The 25,059-nt window shown below is 40.2% G+C and overlaps 1 protein-coding gene across 2 annotated transcripts in view; it reads left to right on the forward strand.

Annotated features, from left to right (window-relative positions):
- The window catches only part of SLC35F2 (solute carrier family 35 member F2), a 101,340-nt gene that overhangs the window by 18,645 nt on the left and 57,636 nt on the right, over nt 1-25,059 (forward strand). The window contains exon 1 of one of the 2 annotated variants that reach the window (XM_053708553.1): nt 15,930-16,287. The exons of the other annotated variant lie outside the window; for it this stretch is intronic. Within the exon in view, the coding sequence (XP_053564528.1) occupies nt 16,187-16,287 (101 nt within the window). The 5' untranslated portion in view covers nt 15,930-16,186. Of the gene's footprint in view, nt 1-15,929; nt 16,288-25,059 lie in introns of those variants that run through there. 2 annotated transcript variants of the gene reach the window in all.

Consider the following 25,059-nt stretch of genomic DNA (forward strand, 5'->3'; position numbering starts at 1 on the left):
AGGAAAGTTCTTCTCTGTGAAAGGCACATGTTGATCAAAAAGAGGCTGCTTTTTGGGTGGTAACAAGCCATAGAACAAGTTATTATGCTATTGTTCATTCCCAGGTTGAGCGCTTCTCTCTTTTTATTTATGCACATTTGTACCCTGTGCCTGAAGGTCAGCTTGAATTTGTCTGGAAGTTGATTGAGGTTCTTTATCCACCATTTGAACAATCCTTCATTGCAATCTTTGATCAATTTTTCTCTTTCGTCCACGTCCAGGAGATTAGCTACAGTGCCATGGGCTATAAACTTCTTGACAATGTTGCACACAGTGGACATCTCTAGGATCTCTGGAGATGGACTTTAAAGTGAATGTAAACTTTGACGAATGTGTGCCTGGTTTTTAAAAATCCCATTGAAAACAGGGGCACTCTCATTCATCAAAGTTTACATTTCACCGGTTTTGTTAAAATACTTACCTTCTCTTCTTGAAAGCCGGACCAGCGATTCCCCCGCCTGCCGCTCGTCTCTTCATACGTCAGAAATGAAGAATCCGCACTTCCTCCAATCACAGCATGGCCTCAGGCAATGTTTGCTCTGGGGTGAAAGTCGTGATTGGAGGAAGCCGGATTCTTCATTTCTGACGTATGAAGAGACGAGCGGCAGGCGGGAGAATCACTGGTCCGGCTTTCAAGAATATAAAGATAAGTATTTTAACAAAACCGGTGAAATGTAAACTTTGATGAATGAAAGTGCCCCTGTTTTTAGTCAAATTCTTTTTATTAACATAGAAATTGCGAGCGATCCACATCATTTCCACACGGGAATCAATAACAGAAACAAGAACAAATTGCATAAACAATATCAGTGCATCGACACAAGTTCCAATTTTCAATAAGATTAAGAAAGAACTAGGTATGTCCAGAAAAAAGGTAGAGGGGAGAAAAAGGGGAGGGAAGTCACAATAAATCATAAATTATAGCAGTGTAGAGTGTCCAGTCTCGGGGAAGCTACCCACCCCAAACCCAATAGAAAGGCCTTGCAAACCCCAATAGTCAATAGTAGACATCGCGAGAGTCATCTAACCACATAGTCGCTTAGTGTGAAGTTTGTATAGTATTTAGGTAGTCGTCCCAGACTGCTTGGATAGCTATGAAATTTTCCGTGTTCCCTTTCTTATACTCGGAGTGACCCTCCACATTCCCAAGGAGGGGATATCTGTGGACCTCCAGTTTTTGGCAATCAATGTTTTAACACTATTTGTGAATATCCGAAATAGGGGGAGAAGGGATTTAATCGGCAGTCTGACAGGCTTATTTAATAGCCATATGAGAGGGTTAGGGGGGATCTGGATGTGTAATATTTTCTCAACTTCAGCTATAACTTCGTACCAAAAGTGGTCTTGAGCACCACCACCACATGTGGCCCATACCACTGCCCACATGGCCGCATCTCCAGCATTTATTGTTTGTGTTTGGGTATAGCCGATGTAGTTTTCGTGGGGTTAGGTACCAACAGTGTAGGATTTTATAGTTGGTTTCTAGTATGGATGCTGAGATAGAGGATTTTTTAGTGTTTAGGAATATAGTAGCTGCCGTTTGTGGAAGGATAATTCTACCCAATTCCCTCTCCCACATCTCCATGGAATACGGCAAATTGCCTGGTAGTGGCTGGAGTATAATTTTGTAGATGGCGGAAAGGGAGTGTCTCACCGGAGAGCTCGACAGGAACAGCCTCTCAAGGTTAGTGGGGGGACGGGTCATGTTATTTTTATGGGCGTGGGTGTTAACGTAGTTTTGGAGTCTTCTATAGGAAAACCAATTACGTGCCCATCCGTGGCCCATGGCAATGAGCTGTTCCTGAGTACATAATCTTTCATTGGAGGTGACATTAAATATTTGTACGTTGTCGTCATGACAGGGATGGGGACCCAGACTCCCGAGTGATTTTAAGGAGAAGACGGGATTATGGGTCAGAGATGTCAGGGGGCTCGGGTTGGATGACAGGCAGGGGTTTTGCCGTATAGCTCGATCCCATACACCCGCTGTCTCCCGGGTGATCGGGAAAGAGAGCATCTTAGTAGTCTCGCGAAATGTAGGGCTCCAAAACAGAGTGGCCAGTGATGGATTAGAGTTAATATGTTCTTCTAAACGGACCCATCTCCTCTGTTCCCCCGCCACCCTCCAGTCAAGGATCCTTTACAAGTATAAGGATGTCCTGTATTTGTCTAGATCGGGAAGACTAAGGCCCCCGTGCTCCCGCAATAAGGACATGGTAACTTTGTTTATTCGTGCCCCTGTTTTTAATAGGATTTTTAAAAAATGGGCACACATTCGTCAAAGTTTACATTCATTTTAACCTTGAGATTGTCCATGCTTTTCCCCAATTTTTGTTCTCAAATCCTCAGACAATTGTTTGCTGCTCTCTATCTTCTCCATTCTCGGTGTGGCACACAGAGACACACTTCCAACATACAGCTATTCTCCAGCCACCAGTTTCGTAAACTACCTTTATTTCTTATAGCAGGGTCCCAGGGGTACAAATAACGTTTCAAGTCTGCAATAGGCTCTTAGTCATGTCATCTTAATTACATGCAGGTTTGTCTCTTTTATACCTGGTCTAATCTCATCAGGCAATCACTAGCTGAATTTTTACTGCCACCATGTGGCCAAATTGGAATATAACATGTACCTTTTACTATTAGGTTTAGTAAATCTATAATAGCTAGGATATACCCAGTCTGGTCTATTAAAAACACAAACATACAATTATAAAATAGAATATTTTGTTTTTCAATTTCTTGTATGTAATATGCTTTGTTAAAGGGACACTGAACCCAAATTTTTCTTTCATGATTCAGATAGAGAATGCAATTTTAAGCAACTTTCTAATTTACTCCTGTTATCAATTTTTCTTCATTCTCTTGCTATATTCATTTAAAAAACAAGAAGTTTAGAAGCCAGCGCATTTTTGGTTCAGAATCTGGGTTGTCCTTGCTGATTGGACAGCACTAATAAACAAGTGCTGTCCAGGGTCTGAACCAAAAATTGGCTGGCTGCTTAGCTTAGATGCCTTCTTTTTTCAAATAAAGATAGCAAGAGAACAAAGAAAATTTGATAATAGGGGTAAATTAAAAAGTTGCTTAAAATTGCATTTTCTACCTGAATCATGAAAGTAAAAATTTGGGTTTAGTGTCCCTTTAAGTATTACTACGGCTCCTCCCTTATCTGCCTGCTTAATTATTATATCCCTATTATTTTTCAGGGATTTAACAGCATCTTTTTCTTTTTTTCTGACTTGTATCAATTGTCTTTTTTTATTTCTTCTTATTAAATTATCAATCTCTTTCTGTACTATCTAAAACAGAAGAGGGAAGGGCGCACAGCAAAAAAGGCCTTACTAGTGTAGTATGTCGTGTGACTTGAAAATAATTCAAAACAATGTAGCCAATTGAACACTCACGTGTAACAACCTCAGCTTATATGAGGTATGAATGAAGCTCTGTGTGGCATATAGCCACTGTGGATCTCAGCTCCTTTTCCCTCAAGTACCCGATTGTCCGTTCTTTTCTTACAGGTGTAGTCCTCACCTCCCCAACAGAAGATTAACCGTTTCAGGAGAGAGGTCCAAATCCTGTTCCCAAATGATCTTTGTGTGGCCTCTTTATAAAAATTGTAGAGGGGATGAGGGATATGGGCTTACAGGGATCCTAAATAAACCAATTGTTTTATACAATCTTTATTGTCTCCACATATATATATACATAAAAACTGGTAAAATAGCTGTACAAGCTTCCAAATACAAACGGTTTAAAAAATCACTCCAAACAGCTGGAGGAACTGAAATCGTGCCGTAGCACCAGTATCTAAGTTTCGGCTAGTGAGGGGGCGTGGCCTGATGCATTTCGCAACGCGATTGGTCGCTTCATTAGAGGTAGGGAACGCCCCCCCCCCAAGCCTCCTATTTGTACTCTATAAGCGTCTATGACTGTTATCTAGTCATGTTGCCGGTCGCCATCTTTGTTCAGGGCAGGGACCTTTATTTCTTATGTAATGACTTCTTACTTAAGGGCAAGAAAATTTTTATTTCTAATGTCTGAAAAAACCCTCCGTTTCCATTGTTAGTAGTCAGTGACATTTAACCCTTCACTAGTCCCATAACAAAATGAAAGGTTGTGTCTACATTTAAAAACCCAGATGATCAGATCATTAGCTTTTCAAATCGATCAAAAAGGAAGCAGATAAAAAACCTTTTCTTATACATATGCACATACTGTGTGATAACATGTATATTATACTAAAATGACATAGTTCCTTTAACCTATTATAAAACTTTGCTAAATATTCATTAGAAAACATTAGAAAACATTATATACCTATCAATTATACCATATACTTCCATACAGTATAAAATATGATGTGTTAAAAACAATTTGAAAGCATCATAAAAAAATCCTTTTTTAAAAAAAATTATTAAATTAATTATACAGATAAAAGAACAAAACAGATAAGGAAACAGTCCCTGTGATATATTTTGAGTTTTCTTATATATATATATATATATATATATATATATATATATATCCCATTCCAACCTTATTGTTACACTAATTGCAAATTTCTGGCTTGCTTTTTATCAAACTTTTTTATTGTTTTGTTAGTATTACTCACAGAAATGCGGCCAAATCAATGTCTTTACTGAGGCCCCCTGGATCCAAACACTTTGAGGCGTGAATCCAGAAGGTCTCCCTTTTCCGTAGTTCTAATAATCTGCTACCCCCCCCCCCTTGGTCCCACCTATACCTTCTCTATCGCTTTAATATAAAATTGTGATGTTCACTGTTATGTACATTCTTAAAATGTCTTACTAGGGGTGTTTTTAGGATGCCTGCCTCTATGTTTTTAATATGCTCTAGACATCTCAATTTTAGGATGCGTTTAGTTCTACCCACATACCTTAGTGGATTATTACACTTACATTCAAGCATATATACAACATATTCTGACTTACAATTTAGCTTTCCCTTGATATTATACATTTTACCCTTATCATCCATTCCAATGACTTTGTTAAAATCCTTTGAGTGATGTGTATGGCTGCAGCAAATGCAGTTTTTCCTAAAACATTTAAAAAAAATGTTAGAGATGGTAAGCCTACATTCTTTTTCTCTTTACTTGGTTCTCTAATAATGCTTGGAGCTAGAATGTTTTTTATACATTTGTTTTTCTTGAAGATCACTTCAAGGTAATTTCCAATGTTATCTTTCAACAAATGATCCTTTCTAAGTAAATCCCAATGTTTCTTAAAGATGTTTCTGATTTGAGTGTAGCCAGTATTAAATGTAGTGACAAAGCTTAGACATCTCTTTTTATCCTTATTGACCTTCCCTTTGTCTTCAGACCTAAAGCCTGATTTCTCTCTATTTCCAATACTTGTAACCAGATTATTTCTATTTTGTCCTTTGGCTTTTTTGTATTCTTTCTCAACAGTGTCTGATTTGAAGTGTTTTGCTTGAAAGCGTCCTTTTAGCCTTGTAGCTTCACTCTCAAAATCTTCCAAACGGCTACAGTTTCTCCTGATTCTCTGGAATTGCCCATAGGGCACATTTTCAATCCATTTCGGATGGTGACCACTACGGGCATCCAGAAAACCATTAGTGTCTGTTTCTTTTCTGTAGCCTTTCGTACTATTCCATTGTTTATACTAAACAGGGTTACATTTAGGAAATTGATCTAATCTATGTCTGTACTTCCTGTGAATTTTAAATTCATATTGTTCGAATTTAGTTTTTCCGTAAATATAGACCAACTTGGAAGATCTCCATCCCAAATAATCAGGATATCGTCTATAGATCTCTTCCAAAATACCAGGTAATTGTCCTTATATGCATTATTCTCATATATATTTTCCTCTAGGCAACCAACATAAAGGTTTGCAAAATTAGGGGCACATTTCGTCCCCATGGCGGTGCCCTTCTTTTGCAGATAAAACTTGTTTTGAAAAAGAAAATAGCTATTTTCCAAAACAAATATGATGGATTTTAATATAAAATCTTGCTGGGATTCTGGAAACTGTTCATGTTTCCTTAAAAAATATTTAACTGCTTCAATGCCACCGCCATGGTTTATCGAAGTGTTTAGTGCTGAAACATCCAGTGTTGCCCACCTGTATGTTGGTTTCCAAATGATAGTTTGTATCATCTGTAATAATTGTGGTGTATCTCGTAAATAGGACTTCAGGTCTATTACCATCGATTTTAAAAACCCATCTAAGTATTCGGAGAGTTTTGCAGTTAGTGAATCAATGCCAGATAGAATTGGCCTTCCAGGTGTCCAAAATCTTATGTATCTTTGGCAAGTGATAGAATATCGCAATATTTGGTTCATCACTTGCCAAAAATTTCAATTCACATGAATTTAATATTTTGTCTTTATATCCCTGATTGATGTGTAATTTGTATTCCTAACAATAAGGTAGAGTAGGGTCACTGCTTAATACCTCATATGTTTCCACATCAGATAGTAAATTATACGCCTCTTTCAGATAATCAGTTTTATTTTGAATGACAATACACCCCCCCCCCCCCTTTTCAGCGCAGAGGATGATATTGTCATTCTCTTTCAGTCCTTTCAGGGCCTCTTTTTCTTTCAAACTAAGATTGTGTTTTACTTTTTTGAAATTTTTCTCTTTCTGTACTAGTTTGGCATAGGTGGCTATGCTGTGATGGGTGGACGGTGTAAATCTACTTTTTTTTTTACAAATGCCAATTTTTTTGTGTGTCAGAACTGTAGCCATTGCAGCTCTAGAATTAAAAAGGTGAAAACTTTGTTCACTCAATTAATGAAACAAAATTTAAATTAGGGAATTTCTAACTTGCAGATCTATCTTTGCCATATATATCATCAAATGCCCATGTGCAAGAATTTAAGAGGGTGAAACCTGTAGAGAAGTACGAGAACGAATAACAGAACATAAATCTAATATCAGAAGAAGCAACAAGGATGCACCACTTTCCTCTCACTTCCTCTCCATGGGTCATAACATCAGTCAACTTAGGTTCCAAGTGATAGAACATGGACTCAACAAGGATTTTGATTAGTCTCTGATTAAACTTTTGTGCATGATTCTATAATTTTGTTTTTTCATTTATGTTTGTAATTTAGAATATTCTATTTTAAAATTGTATGTTTGTGTTTTTAATAGACCAGACTGGGTATATCCTAGCTATTATAGATGTACTAAACCTAATGGTAATAGGCACGTTATATTCCAATTTGGCCACAGGGTGGCAGTAAAAATTCAGCTAGTGATTGCCTGATGAAATTAGAACAGGTATAAAAGAGACAAACCTGCATGTAATTAAGTTGACATTACTGAGAGCTTATTGCAGGCTTGAAACGTTGTTTGTACACTGTTTGTACCCCTGGGACCCTGCTATAAGAAATAAAGGTTGTTTAAGAAACTGGTGGTTGGAAAATGTCTGTATGTTGGAAGTGTTACTGAGACTTGACTGGTCTCTTTCCGTGCCCCACTGAACAGGTGTGCTGTCCTCCTACTTTGATACTACACAGAGACACACAACACAAAGGTTGAGTCCATTTTTCTCCATTTTAACTGGTTGCCAGTGTGATTTCTATATTGTCAGCACCTGTTAATTGATACAGGTGAGTTTAATTACAAATGACAGGAGCATCACAAACTTGGAATGCAATTATTTCTTACAATGTTGAGAAGGTGCCAATAATTTTGTCCAGTCCATTTTTGGAGTTTTGCGTAAAATGTGTGAGATTTGGCTTTTTTTCCCTCCACTTTTTTTCTGTCATACAATACAAACAAAAGAAATAAATAAATATGAGAATGCCTAAACATTTGTAATTGCAACAATTTTCTGGGCGAAGCGGTGTATTATCTGACAGAAATGCAGGTTGCAAATATTTTTGGCCATGACTGTAAATCTGTCAGGGTTTTTTCCCTGCTTTGTTTGCCATGTGCTGCTGGCAGGCATTTTACTCACCTCTCTTGCTGAGGTTGCAGTCTCAGAATTGTGATGTCATCACTTATTATTTAAAGGGTCTCTGTTCAGTATGCTTTCCTCTTGCGTTGTCTCAGACCTGTTTGTGAGTTCCAGTTCCTGTGTATTACCTGGCTGTCTGACGTCCCTCCTGGTTCCTGACTCTGCTGTTCTCCTTGTTCCCGATTCCGGCTCGTCTGACTACTCGCTTTGGCTCCTGACTCGGCTTGTCTGACTACCAGCTCTGGCTTTGACTCCTGGCTTGTTGCTTGACTTGTGGACTTTTTATTATTTTTTGCTATTAATAAATGTGTGATTATTTTTGCACTTCTCGTCTCAGTCTGATTCCTGGCACCCTGAAATTACGCAAGGGCCATGAATCCTGATGTTGCTAATAATCCACCTTTACCTACCATCATTTCCAGGATGGATGAACAGGATCACCGCTTAGATCAATTTGCACTAGCCCTGCAAACCCTGCTGACTTGCACTACACATTTGGACTAAAGTGTCGCGCAAGTTATGGCTGCTCCTGTTTCCGCTGCTGCACCTAGTCCTACCAGGAGCATGTCCGGTTGTGCACCTCTACCTCAGTGATATGGAGGTGATCCTATTCAGTGCAGAGGGTTTTTGAACCAGGTGGGCATTTACTTTGAGATGTTACCTCAGGCATTTCCCTCTGACAGAGCTAAGGTGGGATTTCTCATCTCGTTACTCTCCGACACAGCTCTTGCCTGGGCTAATCCCTTGTGGGAGACTAATAAACCTGTGATTTCAAATTACCCTGAATTTGTGGCCTCCTTTCAAAGGTTATTTGATGTTCTGGCTTGCTCCTCCTCTGCTGCTAAACGACTCATGTCCATTCAGCAAGGTACAAGATCTGTTGCTCAGTATGCCATTGAGTTTGGTACGCTTGCCGCAAAGGTAGGTTGGAACAATGAAGCCCTTGTTGCCGCCTTCTTTCATGGGCTCTCTGATGCGATTAAAGATGAAGTTGCTGCCAGAGATTTACCAGAGGATTTCGAGGCATTGGTGTCTTTTTTTTATCCTAATTGACAGACTCAGAGAGAGGCCCTCTTTCAAGGAGCGCTTGCGGAAGCCACCTGTTCCGTTGTCTCCTACGTGTCCGTTCCCACTCATGCCTCCCTCTCCTCCCATGCCTCCTGGTCCTGAATCACCAGGTACTGCTGAGCCAATGCAGTTGGGATTCACGTGTCTCTCCGTGGCGGAGGGGGCCTTTAGTAGGAGGGAGGGGCTCTGCCTCTATTGTGGGTTATAGGGCCACCTTTTAAAGTCTTGTCCTACACGGCTGGAAACCGCTCGCACCTAAGGTCCTGTCGGGGGCAGACCTTGGGTGGTTTATCCTCATCCCCGGAACCGCTAAAGGAGAAACCTTTGGTCACGGTTGTCCTTTCCTGGGTGGACTCCTCCATAGTCACCCAGGCTCTTGTTGACTCCGGTGCTGCGGGCTATTTCATTGACAGTGCTTTTGTATCAAAGCACTCCATTCCTGTTTTGCCTCGGTCCGTTCCGCTTGCTATTGAGGCCATTGATGGCAGGCCCCTTCAGCCCGCACTCGTTACTCACGAAACCGCTCAGTTATCCATGGCTGTTGGGGCTCTCCATTTTGAAACCCTCGAGTTCCAGGTGATAACCTCTCCGCATTTTCCAGTTGTTCTGGGTTATCCCTGGCTCCAAAAGCACAATCCCAGTCTCGACTGGCGCAGATCAGAAATTTTGTCATGGTCTCCGCAATGTATTTCCACTTGTCTTCGGAAACCAGTTAAAGTCTTGTGCACTTCTTCTGTATCTCAAATGCCAGAGGAGTACCGACAGTTCCTAGACGTTTTTGACAAGGTGCATGCTGGTACGTTGCCTCCTCACTGGTCTTACGATTGTGCCATAGACCTGCAACCCGGAGCCATTCCTCCTCGGGGCCGGGTTTACCCTCTGTCTGTTATGGAGAATTGTGCTATGGAGGAGTATGTTGCCGATGCTCTGTCACGGGGGATCATCCGCAAATCCTGCTCTCCAGCAGGGGCTGGTTTCTTCTTTGTGAAGAAAAAGGGTGGCGAGTTAAGACCATGCATCGATTATAGGGGTCTTAATCGTCTTACCATTAAGAATGCTTACCCTATTCCGCTCGTTACGGAACTCTTTGACCGCCTCAAGGGAGCTACGGTCTTTTCTAAACTTGATTTGAGAGGAGCGTACAATCTCGTTAGGATCAAGGAGGGCCACGAATGGAAAACAGCATTTAACACCAGGAGCGGGCATTATGAATATCTTGTAATGCCCTTTGGCCTATGTAATGCTCCTGCTGTTTTCCAGAAATTTATTACTGATGTCCTATGAGATATGTTACAACAGTGTGTTGTGGTGTACTTAGACGACATCCTCATACACTCACCCACACTTGAGGCTCATTGTTCTGATGTTACACGGGTTCTTCAGAGACTACGTGAGAACGGCCTGTTTTGTAAACTCGAAAAATGTGAGTTCCATCAGACTCAAGTAACCTTCCGTTGCAGGGTTCTCTATGGATCCTGACAAGTTGTCTGCAGTTCTGCAGTGGCCTCGTCCAGTTGGTCTTCGGTCTATTCAACGTTTTTTGGGCTCCACCAATTACTATAGAAAGTTTATTAAAAAAATTTCTTCCTTGGTCAAACCTATCACAGACATGACCCGTAAAGGGAATGATCCACTCCATTGGTCACCTACTGCCATTAAGGCCTTTGATAGTCTTAAGACTGCCTTTTCTGCCACTCTAGTTCTGGTTCATCCTAACCCTGTCCTGCCTTTCGTTCTTGAGATTGATGCGTCTGAAATTGGAGTAGGTGCCCTCTTGTCTCAACATCCTACGTCTGACGGTTCCTTGCATCCGTGCGGTTTCTTCTCTAAGAAATTGTCTCCAGCGGAGTGCAATTATGAAATTGGTGACAGGGAATTACTGGCCATAATTTTGGCACTCAAGGAATGGAGGCATCTTCTCGAGGGTACTAGCGTACCAGTGCTAATTCTTACTGACCACAAGAATTTAACTTATCTATCCGAAGCAAAACATTTGTCGCCCCGACAGGCCAGATGGGCGCTATTTTTGTCTCAGTTTAATTATGTGGTCTCCTACCTGCCTGGTAGTAAGAATGTTAGGGCTGATGCCCTCTCTCGACAATTTTCGCCTCTGTCCAAGGAGGAGTCTGTACCTACTCCAGTTATACCTCCTGACCATATTTTGGCTACCATACGTACTAATTTGACTTCTCCCTTGGGGGAGGAGATCCTGGCTGCACAAACCAATGCACCTCCTGAGAAACCTAGTGGTAAGTGCTTTGTTCCTGAGAATATTCTAACTAAACTTTTGCACACTTACCACTATCCTAAAGCTGCAGGTCACCCGGGCAAGAACCAAATGATTTGGTCTGTCACTCGACAATTCTGGTGGCCAGGTCTTCGTTCTGATGTTACTGCGTATGTTGCCTCCTGCTCAGTTTGTGCACAGAATAAGACTCCTCAACGTCTTCCTGTGGGTCTTCTTCAACCTATTGCTAATGGTGAGCGTCCTTGGACACATCTTTACATGGACTTCATTGACGAGCTCCCTGTTTCCAGTGGCAATACTGTTATCCTTATGGTGGTTGACCGTTTTTCTAAAATGTCACATTGCATACCCTTGAAGAAGCTGCCTACCATTCAGGAGCTTGCTTCAATTTTTGCCCGGGAGGTCTTCCATTTACATGGGTTACCCAAGGAGATAGTGTCGGACCAGTTTGTCTCCTTTTGTGCTCAAATGGGGATCCAGCTTTCTTTCTCCTTGGCATATCACCCTCAATTCAATGGGGCTGCGGAACGGTCTAATCAAGCTCTGGAACAGTTCCTCCATTGCGATGTCTCAGATCACCACAATAATTGGTCTGAACTGTTACCTTGGGCAGAGTTTGCTCTTAATAGTGATATTAATGCTTCCTCCCAGTTATCCCGTTCATGGCGAATTATGGGTTTCAACCATCCTTGTTGCCCAGATCATTCATGTCTCAAGGTATTCCGGCTTTGGAGGAGCATCTCCGGCAACTCTGTTCCACGTGGGTGCAGATTCAGGATTGCCTTCATCGTTCTATGCAGCACCAAAAGATCCAGGCTGATCGTAGGCGTCTGCCCACGCCTTCCTACCAGGTTGGTGAGAGGGTTTGGCTGTCCTCCCACAACTTGAAGCTTCGTGTGCCTTCCAATAAATTGGCTCCCCGTTATGTTGGTCCTTTTCGAATACACCAACAGGGGCAATCCTGTGGCCTACGCTCTTGACCTTCCTTCTGCAATGCGCATATCCAATGTTTTTCATGTCTCCCTCTTGAAACCATTGGTTTGTAATCGGTTTACCACTGTGTTGCCTCGTCCCCGTCCTATCTCTGTTGACAACCATGAAGAATATGAGGTCAGCAGCATTATTAACTCTCGTATGTCAAGGGGCCACGTACAGTATTTGGTTCACTGGAGGGGCTACGGTCCGGAGGAGCGTTCATGGGTTCCCTCCTATGATGTTCATGCTCCCGCATTTCTCCGTGCCTTCCATGGCCGTTTCCCCAATAAGCCTTTTGTCCTGGGGGAGGGGTCTTTGAGAGGAGGGTACTGTCAGGGTTTTTTCCCTGCTTCGTTACCATGTGCTGCTGGCAGCCATTTTACTCACCTCTCTTGCTGAGTCTGGTGCAGAGTGTGTGATGCTGCTCATTTCCTGCACGCCCTCTTATGGCTAGACTGGTGTACATCATCCGTGTGAGACAGTTTGCAGTCTCAGAATTGTGATGTCATCACTTATTATTTAAAAGGTCTCTGTTCAGTATGCTTTGCCCTTGCATTGTCTTCAGACCTGTTTGTGAGTTCCAGTTCCTGTGTATTACCTGGCTGTCTGACGTCCCTCATGGTTCCTGACTCTGCTGTTCTCCTTGTTTCTGATTCCGGCTCGTCTGACTACTCGCTTTGGCTCCTGACTCGCCTCGTCTGAACACCAGCTCTGGCTTTGACTCCTGGCTTGTTGTTTGACTTGTGGACTTTTTATTATTTTTTGTTATTAATAAAGGTGTGATTATTTTTACACTTCTCGTCTCAGTCTGATTCCTGGCACCCTGACAATATCTGTATATATCCATACCTATATATAATTATATATATATATATATATATATAGTAACAAAATACTATCAGCTATATGTAGAAATATGTATTTATGAATAAATAGAACATAGTCTGTTATTTAAAGAACATTGGAATGTGAAATTCATACTTTCATGTTGGGTTAGCACAAATGAGAATATTGGATCAGGTTAACAATACATGAGTTTGAGGTGTTAGTTTTTGGGTTTTGTTTTTTTAACACTTTTTCTCCATCGACTTCTATGGGGGCATTCGTAAATTGCCACGCAATATTCTAACTTCGGATTTTTGCTCTTGTGAGGTTAATTTGTTTACATGAAATAGCTGATTTTGTGCTTTAAAACCACAACCTATTAAAATGGGTTGAGCTTGCTGGTAAAATCTAATCTATTAATTTTATTACTTTATATACACACACGTTTCCTTATCTTATATCTGTCTGTAAACCAAAACCTAATACTTAGGGGTAGATTTATCAAGCAGCGGATGCTGCAATCTACACCTGAAACGTAAGTTAAGAAGCAGCGATCGTAAGACCGCTGCTCTTTAACTCATTCGCCACCTCTGAGGCGGCGGACAGCAATCATCCCGATCCAATATAATCTGGATGATTGACACCCCCTGCTAACGGCTGATTGGCCGTGAATGTGCAGGGGCGGCATTGCACAAGCATTTCACCAGAAATGCTTGTGCAATGATAAATGCTGACAGCGTATACTGTCATTTATCGATGTAGGGCAGACATGATCTGCTACAGCGGATCATGTCCGCCCGACATTTGATAAATCTATCCCTTAGAGAGAACAATGGAAAATAAAAAATGTATTACTTATCTCTTTTATGCCCTACTGTGAGTAATTTTTTTCTACATATAAAAGGGACACTAAACACTAAATAGATTTTAAGCACCTCCCTCTAATCATGGGTGCTGCCATATTGGAACTTAAAGGGCCATAATACCCAAATGTTGAAACACTTGAAAGTGATGCAGTATAGCTGTAAAAAGCGGACTAGAAAATATCACCTGAACATCTCTATGTAAAAAAGAAAGATATTTTACCTCAAAAGTTTCTCAGTAGCCACATCCCATTGTAAAGGGCTTCTAAGCAACAAATCAGTATGTCTGTCCCGGGACAGCGGAAGGAGCGAGCTTTCGTTCACACTCATCTTATTTCCCTTTTCAGTGTAAGGAAGTTTACAATGAAATCTCATGAGATCACAGTAAAAGTTCATGACCTCAGCACAACTGATGCTGATTGGCTGCTGTTCCTTTTTTCATTTTTTTACCTGCAGCCGAGTATAACTTTTTACACAGAACTTACTTTGCTGAGCTGAGGAAATTGTGAGGTAAAATATGTTCCTTTTTTACATAGAGATTCTTAGGTAATATTTTCCTGTCAGCTTTTTACAGTTATGCTGCATCAGTTTCAAGTGATTTAGCATATGAGTATTATGTCCCTTTAAGTTACACTGTAGGCATCTTTTAAAATCTGATCCATTAGTGATATTTTAGATTGAGTTTCATTTGTAATGCAGATGCGCAATAACTTTTTAATATAGATATACAATTCAAATACCCTGTGCTCTGCCACCCACTTCAAAAGTCGTTTTTATATCAGCTAACATATTGGAGAACAACTCAAACCGTTAGTTCACCGAAAAATTGAGTTTTGAAGTGGGTGGCACAGCGCAGGGTATTTGAATTGTATATCTATATTAAAAAGTTATTGTGCATCTGCATTACAAATGAAACTCAATCTAAAATATCACTAACGGATCTGATTTTGAAAAGGGGAGAGTTTACCATCACTTTAAAGGGACAGTCTACACCCAACACAACATGATTCCATATTTTTAAAACCCAAACGAAGATCCGTCTGCAACGCCTTCCTTCTCTATTACCTCTATCCTTCTTCAAGTAATCCTTCACAATACATGCGTTAATCTGCTCGATATATGGCCGCCTAACTCCCCCCACGGTTACGTATCTCCATTCTCGCCAATCATAATTCAATCCTGGGTTAGAATCTTCAAGCTCGTTCACAAAGTTTTGAGCATGCGCGATGCGATAGGAACCAAAAAAGCGGAACTTTATTCTGCACAATTGTTGCTGACACCAAACACATGAATTAGCTGCTGCAAGTCCGATTTCGGAGTACAGTCTGAATTATTTACAAATGCACATGCGCGATGACGTATGAAGATGAAGAGCGTCATCAATACCTACATGGACGAGCCTGAAATGGCATAGAGATGGGGAAGAAGGATGAGGGGGGAGGAGTTTGGCGTGTTGGGTGTTGACTGTCCCTTTAAGTACAGAAACTTTCAGTATAGGTAGGGATTCCACAGGGTAAATCCGCTATTTCAAATGCTGAAATGATGGTAAAGGAGCTACTTTTAAAAAATTTAATATACCCCAGCCAGCTGGTAAATAAATCATTGGGAACAAATTAAAAGTGAGAAAACGTATGGATAACTGTCCCTTTATTTAGAAAATAATTTATTCAGCCAAATTTTCATTCACATATAAAAAACCTCTTTAAACCAACTTTAAAATAAATTATCGACAAATAATTTGTGGCAGTAATTTTCCAACCTGAATGTCCCTTTACCTCGAATTTAAAATTAAAAATAAATCTGTAACTTATAAACACAAATCATCCTTCTTTATTCAGCAAACTAAGGCAAAAGCAAGGGTTTGCTTTCCGGCAGATCCATGTGCACTGCTGTCACCATGTGGCGTGTGTGGGAGTTTTTCAGGACACTATGATGATAACGGGGGAGACTGACGATACCTCATATAATAACATTACAGGACGCTCCCCCGTGCTCTCAGGCTTCCCTCCCACTGCATATACGATACGCCCTGTGCCGTGTAGTGGGGATTAGTGCCCGGTGTCACACGCGGCAGTGCCGGATGTAAGCAGCGCTAGGTGCCGGTGTTCTGTCACCGCCGAGGCCGCCTGGATCCTTTCTGCGGATCTGCAGCACCTCCCGGCCGGATGAAAGCGGCAGCTCCAGCGCTTGAACCTCCATTTCAGATCGGAGAATGAATGATGCAGAAGCTGCTCGGCTATCTCCGGGGCAGCCCGCGGCCAAAGCTGGGCTATGGGAAATACTGACTCGGCTGAGCAGGAAGCTCTTCACATGGTGAGTGTAACAAACAAGTGCGGGCTACGGGACCGTGTATTGCTTCCTACTTCACGGCCGTACTTCCTGCACTATACATCGGCCACTAAGCTCTAGAGATGGGCTTTAAACTCAAGCAGGTTGTGGGAAATGATCAAGTGCAGGTGGCTGAGATCAGGAGGGACCAGTGTCTGTCACTTTGTCTAATTGCCACTTGGGAGAAAAATAAATGCAAATATTAGCACAATATTGTTTACGTTTTGTCATCATTGGATCTGGTCTTCTAATTAGTACATTACAGTTGCTCTGCTAAACTTGCTCTCGTAGTGGAGGAGGAGCGCTATTATCTTTTTAGTGGGACGATTCAATTTTAATAATTTGTCTTTTTTTGGATTAGTTGGGATCCGTAGATGTTCTGGAAATTACTTTTTGACATTGTCAGAGTATCGGCCAAGCTTTTGGATTAATATCAAATGGATTATTAAAAAATAAAAAAGATGTTGAAATGGACTCCTTTAGTCATCAAATAAAAATTAAGTTATTATCCCTTTAAATAAAACATAAAATTAGAGCTTATAGCTGGACCATTACAGCTTTTTTTTAGTGCAAGATCATTTTATATCTGATAACTGAAAAATAGCTATATATTGTGTTTTTGTTTTATTTTCTAATCTGCAAACATTGGTTTGGAACTGAAATGGAATTGTTAAAACTTCTAAGGTCTCAATCAATGCTGAGCTATAAATGCACTGATTGAATTGTCCCTCAGGTAAACTTTTGAAGTCAATCCTAGTGTTGCACAAACGCTAGGATTGACTATTGAAACAAATAAAGGGGACTTTCATTCATAAAGTATAAGATACTGCATGTAGAAAGCTCCTTTTTTTGTTTCAATCGATCGCCGTTTTTAGCTGTTACAGCAGCCCACCACTAAAATTATTTTTTTGCTAAGTGGTGAATGAAAAATATACTTCATGAATGAAAGTCCCCTTTATTTGTTTCAGTAGTCAATCCTAGTGTTTGTAAAACGCTAGGATTTACTTTTACTTTAAAGGGAGTGGGACATGAAACCAAAATGTGTGTTTCATGATTCAGACAGAGCATGCAATTTTAAACCACTTTCTAATTTACTTCTATTATCAAATTGTTGTCATTCTCTTGGTATCTTTTGTTGAAAAGCAGCGACATATGCTTAAAGTGATGGTAAACTCTCCCCATTTTAAAACCAGATCCGTAATGTAAGTGATAATTTAGATGGGGTTTAATTCATCATTTGTAACTATAACTTGCTTTTTTAATATAGATATAAAATTAAAATATCCCACACTCCGCTGCACACTTTAAAAGTCTATTTTTCTGTGATCTAACTGTTTGAATTATTGTCCAATCAGCGCTCTCCTCATATAGAACTTTTTTTTGCAGCTATTGCTCTGATTGGAGAACAATTCAAACCTTTAGCTCACAGAAAATTGACTTTTGAAGTGGGCAGGAGTGTGGGTATTTGAATTTTTAAATTTCTATTAAAAGTAGGTTACAGCGCACCTTTGTTACAACTGATGAATGAAAAAGTTCTATCTAAAATATCACTTACATTCCGGATCTGATTTTAAAAAGGGGATAGTTTACTATTATCCATTTGCAGAGCACTAGATAGCAGCACTGTGTAGTGCTCCTAATATCTACCTAGGGATCTCTTCAACAGAGAATATCATGGTAAAAAAGCAAATTTGATAATACAAAGTAAATTGGAAACTTTTTTTTAAAGTCGTATGCTCTGTATGAATCACAAAAGAACATTTTTGGGTTTCATATCCCTTTTTAACAATGTGATATTTTGTTTATGTACATAATGACAGTGTTTTATTCATGATAAAAAAACAAACAAACAGTAGGTTGCTGATTGTAATTCGATCACTTAATAAATAGAACTTCACCTTCAAAGTAATTTAATTTGATGTTGCACAAATATATGTTTAGGGGAGTTTGCACACAAAGTAAGGTTTGCAAATTAACATAGATAGTATTGTGGTGTTGGTCTACATCAACTATGCAAGAGATAAAACCTTTTGTCTGTTGTGAAACCGTATTGGAAAAGGGAGTCTCTAGGAAGAATGAATTATCCAAGTTTAACCCCTTAACGACCAAGGACGTACGCCACACGTCCTCTAAAAAAATACACTTAATGACCGAGGACGTGTGGCGTACGTCCTTGGTCTGGAAAGCAGCTGGAAGCGATCCTGCTCGCTTCCAGCTGCTTTCCGGTTATTGCAGTGATGCCTCAACATCGAGGCATCCTGCAATAACCCCCCTTGGCCATCCGATGCAGAGAGAGCCACTCTGTGGCCCTCTATGTACCGGACATCGATGGCCGGTTTCGTTGGTGGGTGGGAGCCAGTCTGGGAGGCGGGTGGGCGGCCATCGATGGGCCGTATGATGTGGCGGGGGGCGGGATCGTGGGCGGGAACGCCGGGTGCGCGCGAGGGTGCGCGCGCGCGCGCGGGGGGGGGGGTAGGAAGCGGGTGGGAACCGCTACACTACAGAACATGTATGGGGGAAAAGTGGCAGTGATTGCCAAAAATATATATATATATATCGATCTAAGAGATCTGGGAGGGGTGGTGGGTTGGTCTTTTGGGGGGGGGGGCAAGCTACACTACAGAAAACTATTTTAAAAAAATAATAAAACAAGGTTTTACTATAAACTGGGTACTGGCAGACAGCTGCCAGTACCAAAGATGGCTACTAATAAGTTAGAGGGGGATGGGTAAAGAGCTGTTTGGGGGGTATCAGGGAGGTTGGGGGCTAAGGGGGGATCCTCCAGAGCAGCATATGTAAATATGCATTTTTTTTTATTTATGTTTTATCAAGGATAGCTTTTTTTTTTAGTACTGGCAGACTTTCTGCCAGTACTTAACATGGCGGGGACAATTGTGGGGTGGGGGAGGGAAGAGAGCTGTTTGGGAGGGATCAGGGGGTGTAATGTGTCAGGTGGGAGGCTGATCTCTACACTAAAGCTAAAATTAACCCTGCAAGCTCCCTACATGCTACCTAATTAACCCCTTCACTGCTAGCCATAATACACGTGTGATGCGCAGCGGCATTTAGCGGCCTTCTAATTACCAAAAAGCAACGCCAAAGCCATATATGTCTGCTATTTCTCAACAAAGGGGATCCCAGAGAAGCATTTACAACCATTTGTGCCATAATTGCACAAGCTGTTTGTAAATGATTTCAGTGAGAAACCTAAAATTGTGAAAAATTTTACTTTTTTTTTTATTTAATCGCATTTGGCGTTGAAATGGTGGCATGAAATATACCAAAAAGTTTGAAAAAAAGTGGTTTGGAAATAGCAAAGTGCTTCTTGTATTTATTGCCCTATAACTTGCAAAAAAAAGCAAAGAACATGTAAACATTGGGTATTTCTAAACTCAGGACAAAATTTGGAAACTATTTAGCATGAGTGTTTTTTGGTGGTTGCAGATGTGTAACAGATTTTGGGGGTCAAAGTTAGAAAAAGTGTGTTTTTTTCCATTTTTTCCTCATATTTTATATTTTTTTTATAGTAAATTATAAGATATGATGAAAATAATGGTATCTTTAGAAAGTCCATTTAATGGCGAGAAAAACGGTATATAATATGTGTGGGTACAGTAAATGAGTAAGAGGAAAATTACAGCTAAACACAAACACTGCAGAAATGTAAAAATAGCCTTGGTCCCAAACGGACAGAAAATGGAAAAGTGCTCTGGTCACTAAGGGGTTAAAGGGACATTATACACTCATTTTTTCTATGCATAAATGTTTTGTAGATAATCTATTTATAAAGCCCATAAAGGTTTTTTTTTTTAAAATAAATTTATAGTTTTGCTTATTTTTAAATATCATTGCTCTGATTTTCAGACTCCTAACCAAGCCCCAAAGTTTTATGTGAATACTGTCAGCTACCTTCTCCAGCTTGCTCCTGTTTGTGTAAAGAGTCTTTTCATATGCAAAAGAAGGGGGGGGGGGGAGTGTCTTATTTGCCACTGGCAGTGGGCTTTCCAGCTACCTTTTCAACAGAGCCAAACTGACAGCTTCTAAGTACGTTTTTAAACAGTTTTATACTGGATTTTTATATCAGTATCTGTGCATCGTATTCTTTATAGTATTGTCTATTACATGCAGTTATATAAAAATGAGTGTATACTGTCACTTTAATGTTGTTGTTATCACTGAAAATACTTTATAGACTTAACATAGAATTGGAGAGATTAATCCCCTTTTTTTTTTTTTTTTTTTTTACACCAACTTTGGTACTACATAATTTGAGAAGATGGAATGACAAAATATATATTTTTTTAAACAATACTAAAACGCAACTTCTACAGTCATAGTATACATATGTGTTGGAGAGATTAATCTTGTTAGAAAAAATATTCTTAAAGGGACATGAAACCCCCAAAAATGTCTTTCTTGATTCAGATAGAGAATACAATTTGGAACACCTTTCCAATTTAATTTGTATTATTTAAATTGCTTCATTCGCTTGGTATCGTTTGTTAATGAAACAGCAATCCATGTAGGTGAGCCAATAACACGAGGCATATATGTGCAGCCACTAATCAACAGCTCCTAAGCCTACCTAGGTATGCTTTTCAACAAAGCATACCAAGATAACAAACCATATTAGATGATAGAAATAAATTGGAAAGTTCTTTAAAATTGCATGTGCTCTCTAAATCGTGAAAGAAAAAAATTGAGTTTCTTGCCCCTTTTAACCCCATAGTGACTAGACCATTTTTCAATTTTCTAAGGCCTAGATTTAGAGTTTGGCGGTAGCCGTGAAAACCAGCGTTAGAGGCTCCTAACGCTGGTTTTAGGCTACCGCCGGTATTTGGAGTCAGTCAGGAAAGGGTCTAACGCTCACTTTTCAGCCGCAACTTTTCCATACCTCAGATCCCCTTACGTCATTTGCGTATCCTATCTTTTCAATGGGATCTTTCTAACTCCGGTATTTAGAGTCATGTCTGAAGTGAGAGTTAGAAATCTAACAACAAAACTCCAGCCGCAGAAAAAAGTCAGTAGTTAAGAGCTTTCTGGGCTAACGCCGGTTTATAAAGCTCTTAACTACTGTGCTCTAAAGTACACTAACACCCATAAACTACCTATGTACCCCTAAACAGAGGTCCCCCCACATCGCCGCCACTCGATTAAATTTTTTTTAACCCCTAATCTGCCGACTTCCACCTACATTATCCTTATGTACCCCTAATCTGCTGCCCCTAACACCGCCGACCCCTGTATTATATTTATTAACCCCTAACCTGCCCCCCACAACATCGCCGCCAGCTACCTACAATAATTAACCCCTAATCTGCCGACTGCAAAGCGCCGCTACTTACGTTATCCTTATGTACCCCTAATCTGCTGCCCCTAACACCGCCGACCCCTATATTATATTTATTAACCCCAAATCTGCCCCCCACAACGTCGCCTCCACCTGCCTACACTTATTAACCCCTAATCCGCCTCACTAACCCTATAATAAATAGTATTAACCCCTAATCTGCCCTCCCTAACATCGCCGACACCTAACTTCAAACATTAACCCCTAATCTGCCGACTGGAGCTCACCGCTATTCTAATAAATGTATTAACCCCTAAAGCTAATTTTAACCCTAACCCTAACACCCCCCTAAATTAAATATAATTTAAATCTAACGAAATTAATTAACTCTTATTAAATAAATTATTCCTATTTAAAACTAAATACTTACCTGTAAAATAAACCCTAATATAGCTACAATATAAATTATATTTATATTATAGCTATTTTAGGATTTATATTTATTTTACAGGTAACTTTGTATTTATTTTAACCAGGTACAATAGCTATTAAATAGTTAAGAACTATTTAATAGCTAAAATAGTTAAAATAATTACAAAATTACCTGTAAAATAAATCCTAACCTAAGTTACAATTAAACCTAACACTACACTATCAATAAATTAATTAAATACAATATCTACAAATAACTACAATGAAATAAACTAACTAAAGTACAAAAAATAAAAAAGAACTAAGTTACAAAAAATAAAAAAATATTTACAAACATCAGAAAAATATTACAACAATTTTAAACTAATTACACCTACTCTAAGCCCCCTAATAAAATAACAAAGCCCCCCAAAATAAAAAATGCCCTACCCTATTCTAAATTACTAAAGTTCAAAGCTCTTTTACCTTACCAGCCCTGAACAGGGCCCTTTGCGGGGCATGCCCCAAAGAATTCAGCTCTTTTGCCTGTAAAAAAAACACATACAATACCCCCCCCCAACATTACAACCCACCACCCACATACCCCTAATCTAACCCAAACCCCCCTTAAATAAACCTAACACTAAGCCCCTGAAGATCTTCCTACCTTATCTTCACCATACCAGGTTCACCGATCGATCCAGAAGAGCTCCTCCGATGTCTTGATCCAAGCCCAAGCGGGGGGCTTAAGATGTCCATGATCCGGCTGAAGTCTTCATCCAAGCGGGAGCTGAAGAGGTCCATGATCCGGCTGAAGTCTTCTATCAACGGCATCTTCAATCTTCTTTCTTCCGGATCCATCTTGCAGACCTCCGACGCGGAACATCCTGCTGGCCCGACGGACTACCGACGAATGAAGGCTCCATCCAAGATGGCGTCCCTTTAATTCCGATTGGCTGATAGGATTCTATCAGCCAATCGGAATTAAGGTAGGAATATTCTGATTGGCTGATGGAATCAGCCAATCAGAATCAAGTTCAATCCGATTGGCCGATCCGATCAGCCAATCAGATTGAGCTCGCATTCTATTGGCTGATCGGAACAGCCAATCGGATTGAACTTGATTCTGATTGGCTGATTCCATCAGCCAATCAGAATATTCCTACCTTAATTCCGATTGGCTGATAGAATCCTATCAGCCAATCGGAATTCGAGGGACGCCATCTTGGATGACGTCCCTTAAAGGAGCCTTCATTCGTCGGTAGTCCGTTGGGCCAGCAGGATGTTCCGCGTCGGAGGTCTGCAAGATGGATCCGGAAGAAAGAAGATTGAAGATGCCGTTGATAGAAGACTTCAGCCGGATCATGGACCTCTTCAGCTCCCGCTTGGATGAAGACTTCAGCCGGATCATGGACATCTTCAGCCCCCCGCTTGGGCTTGGATCAAGACATCGGAGGAGCTCTTCTGGATCGATCGTTGAACCTGGTATGGTGAAGATAAGGTAGGAAGATCTTCAGGGGCTTAGTGTTAGGTTTATTTAAGGGGGGTTTTGGTTAGATTAGGGGTATGTGGGTGGTGGGTTGTAATGTTGGGGGGGGGGGGTATTGTATGTGGGTTTTTTTTACAGGCAAAAGAGCTGAATTCTTTGGGGCATGCCCCGCAAAGGGCCCTGTTCAGGGCTGGTAAGGTAAAAGAGCTTTGAACTTTAGTAATTTAGAATAGGGTAGGGCATTTTTTTATTTTGGGGGTCTTTGTTATTTTATTAGGGGGCTTAGAGTAGGTGTAATTAGTTTAAAATTGTTGTAATATTTTTCTGATGTTTGTAAATATTTTTTTATTTTTTGTAACTTAGTTCTTTTTTATTTTTTGTACTTTAGTTAGTTTATTTCATTGTAGTTATTTGTAGATATTGTATTTAATTAATTTATTGATAGTGTAGTGTTAGGTTTGATTGTACATAATTGTAGGTAGTTTATTTAATTTATTTATTGATAGTGTAGTGTGAGGTTTAATTGTAACTTAGGTTAGGATTTATTTTACAGGTAATTTTGTAATTATTTTAACTATTTTAGCTATTAAATAGTTCTTAACTATTTAATAGCTATTGTACCTGGTTAAAATAAATACAAAGTTACCTGTAAAATAAATATAAATCCTAAAATAGCTATAATATAAATATAATTTATATTGTAGCTATATTAGGATTTATTTTACAGGTAAGTATTTAGCTTTAAATAGGAATAATTTATTTAATAAGAGTTAATTAATTTTGTTAGATTTAAATTATATTTAACTTAGGGGAGTGTTAGTGTTAGGGTTAGACTTAGCTTTAGGGGTTAATACATTTATTAGAATAGCGGTGAGCTCCAGTCGGCAGATTAGGGGTTAATGTTTGAAGTTAGGTGTCGGCGATGTTAGGGAGGGCAGATTATGGGTTAATACTATTTATTATAGGGTTAGTGAGGCGGATTAGGGGTTAATAACTTTATTATAATAGCGTTGCGGTCCGCTCGGCAGATTAGGGGTTAATAAGTGTAGGCAGGTGGAGGCGATGTTAGGGCAGCAGATTAGGGGTACATAGGGATAATGTAAGTAGCGGCGGTTTACGGAGCGGCAGATTAGGGGTTAATAATAATATGCAGGGGTCAGCGATAGCGGGGGCGGCAGATTAGGGGTTAATAAGTGTAAGGTTAGGGGTGTTTAGACTCGGGGTACATGTTAGAGTGTTAGGTGCAGACGTAGGAAGTGTTTCCCCATTGAAAACAATGGGGCTGCGTTAGGAGCTGAACGCGGCTTTTTTGCAGGTGTTAGTTTTTTTTTCAGCTCAAACAGCCCCATTGTTTTCTATGGGGGAATCGTGCACGAGCACGTTTTTGAAGCTGGCCGCGTCCGTAAGCAACTCTGGTATCGAGAGTTGCAGTGGCGTTAAATATGCCTGTACGCTCCCTTTTTGGAGCCTAACGCAGCCATTCTGTGAACTCTCAATACCAGAGGTATTTAAAAGGTGCGGCCAGAAAAAAGCCAGCGTTAGCTATGCGGGTCGTTACCGACAAAAC

The sequence above is a fragment of the Bombina bombina genome, chromosome 3 (assembly GCF_027579735.1).
Source record: "Bombina bombina isolate aBomBom1 chromosome 3, aBomBom1.pri, whole genome shotgun sequence".
In the NCBI taxonomy this organism is placed as follows: Eukaryota; Metazoa; Chordata; class Amphibia; order Anura; family Bombinatoridae; genus Bombina; species Bombina bombina.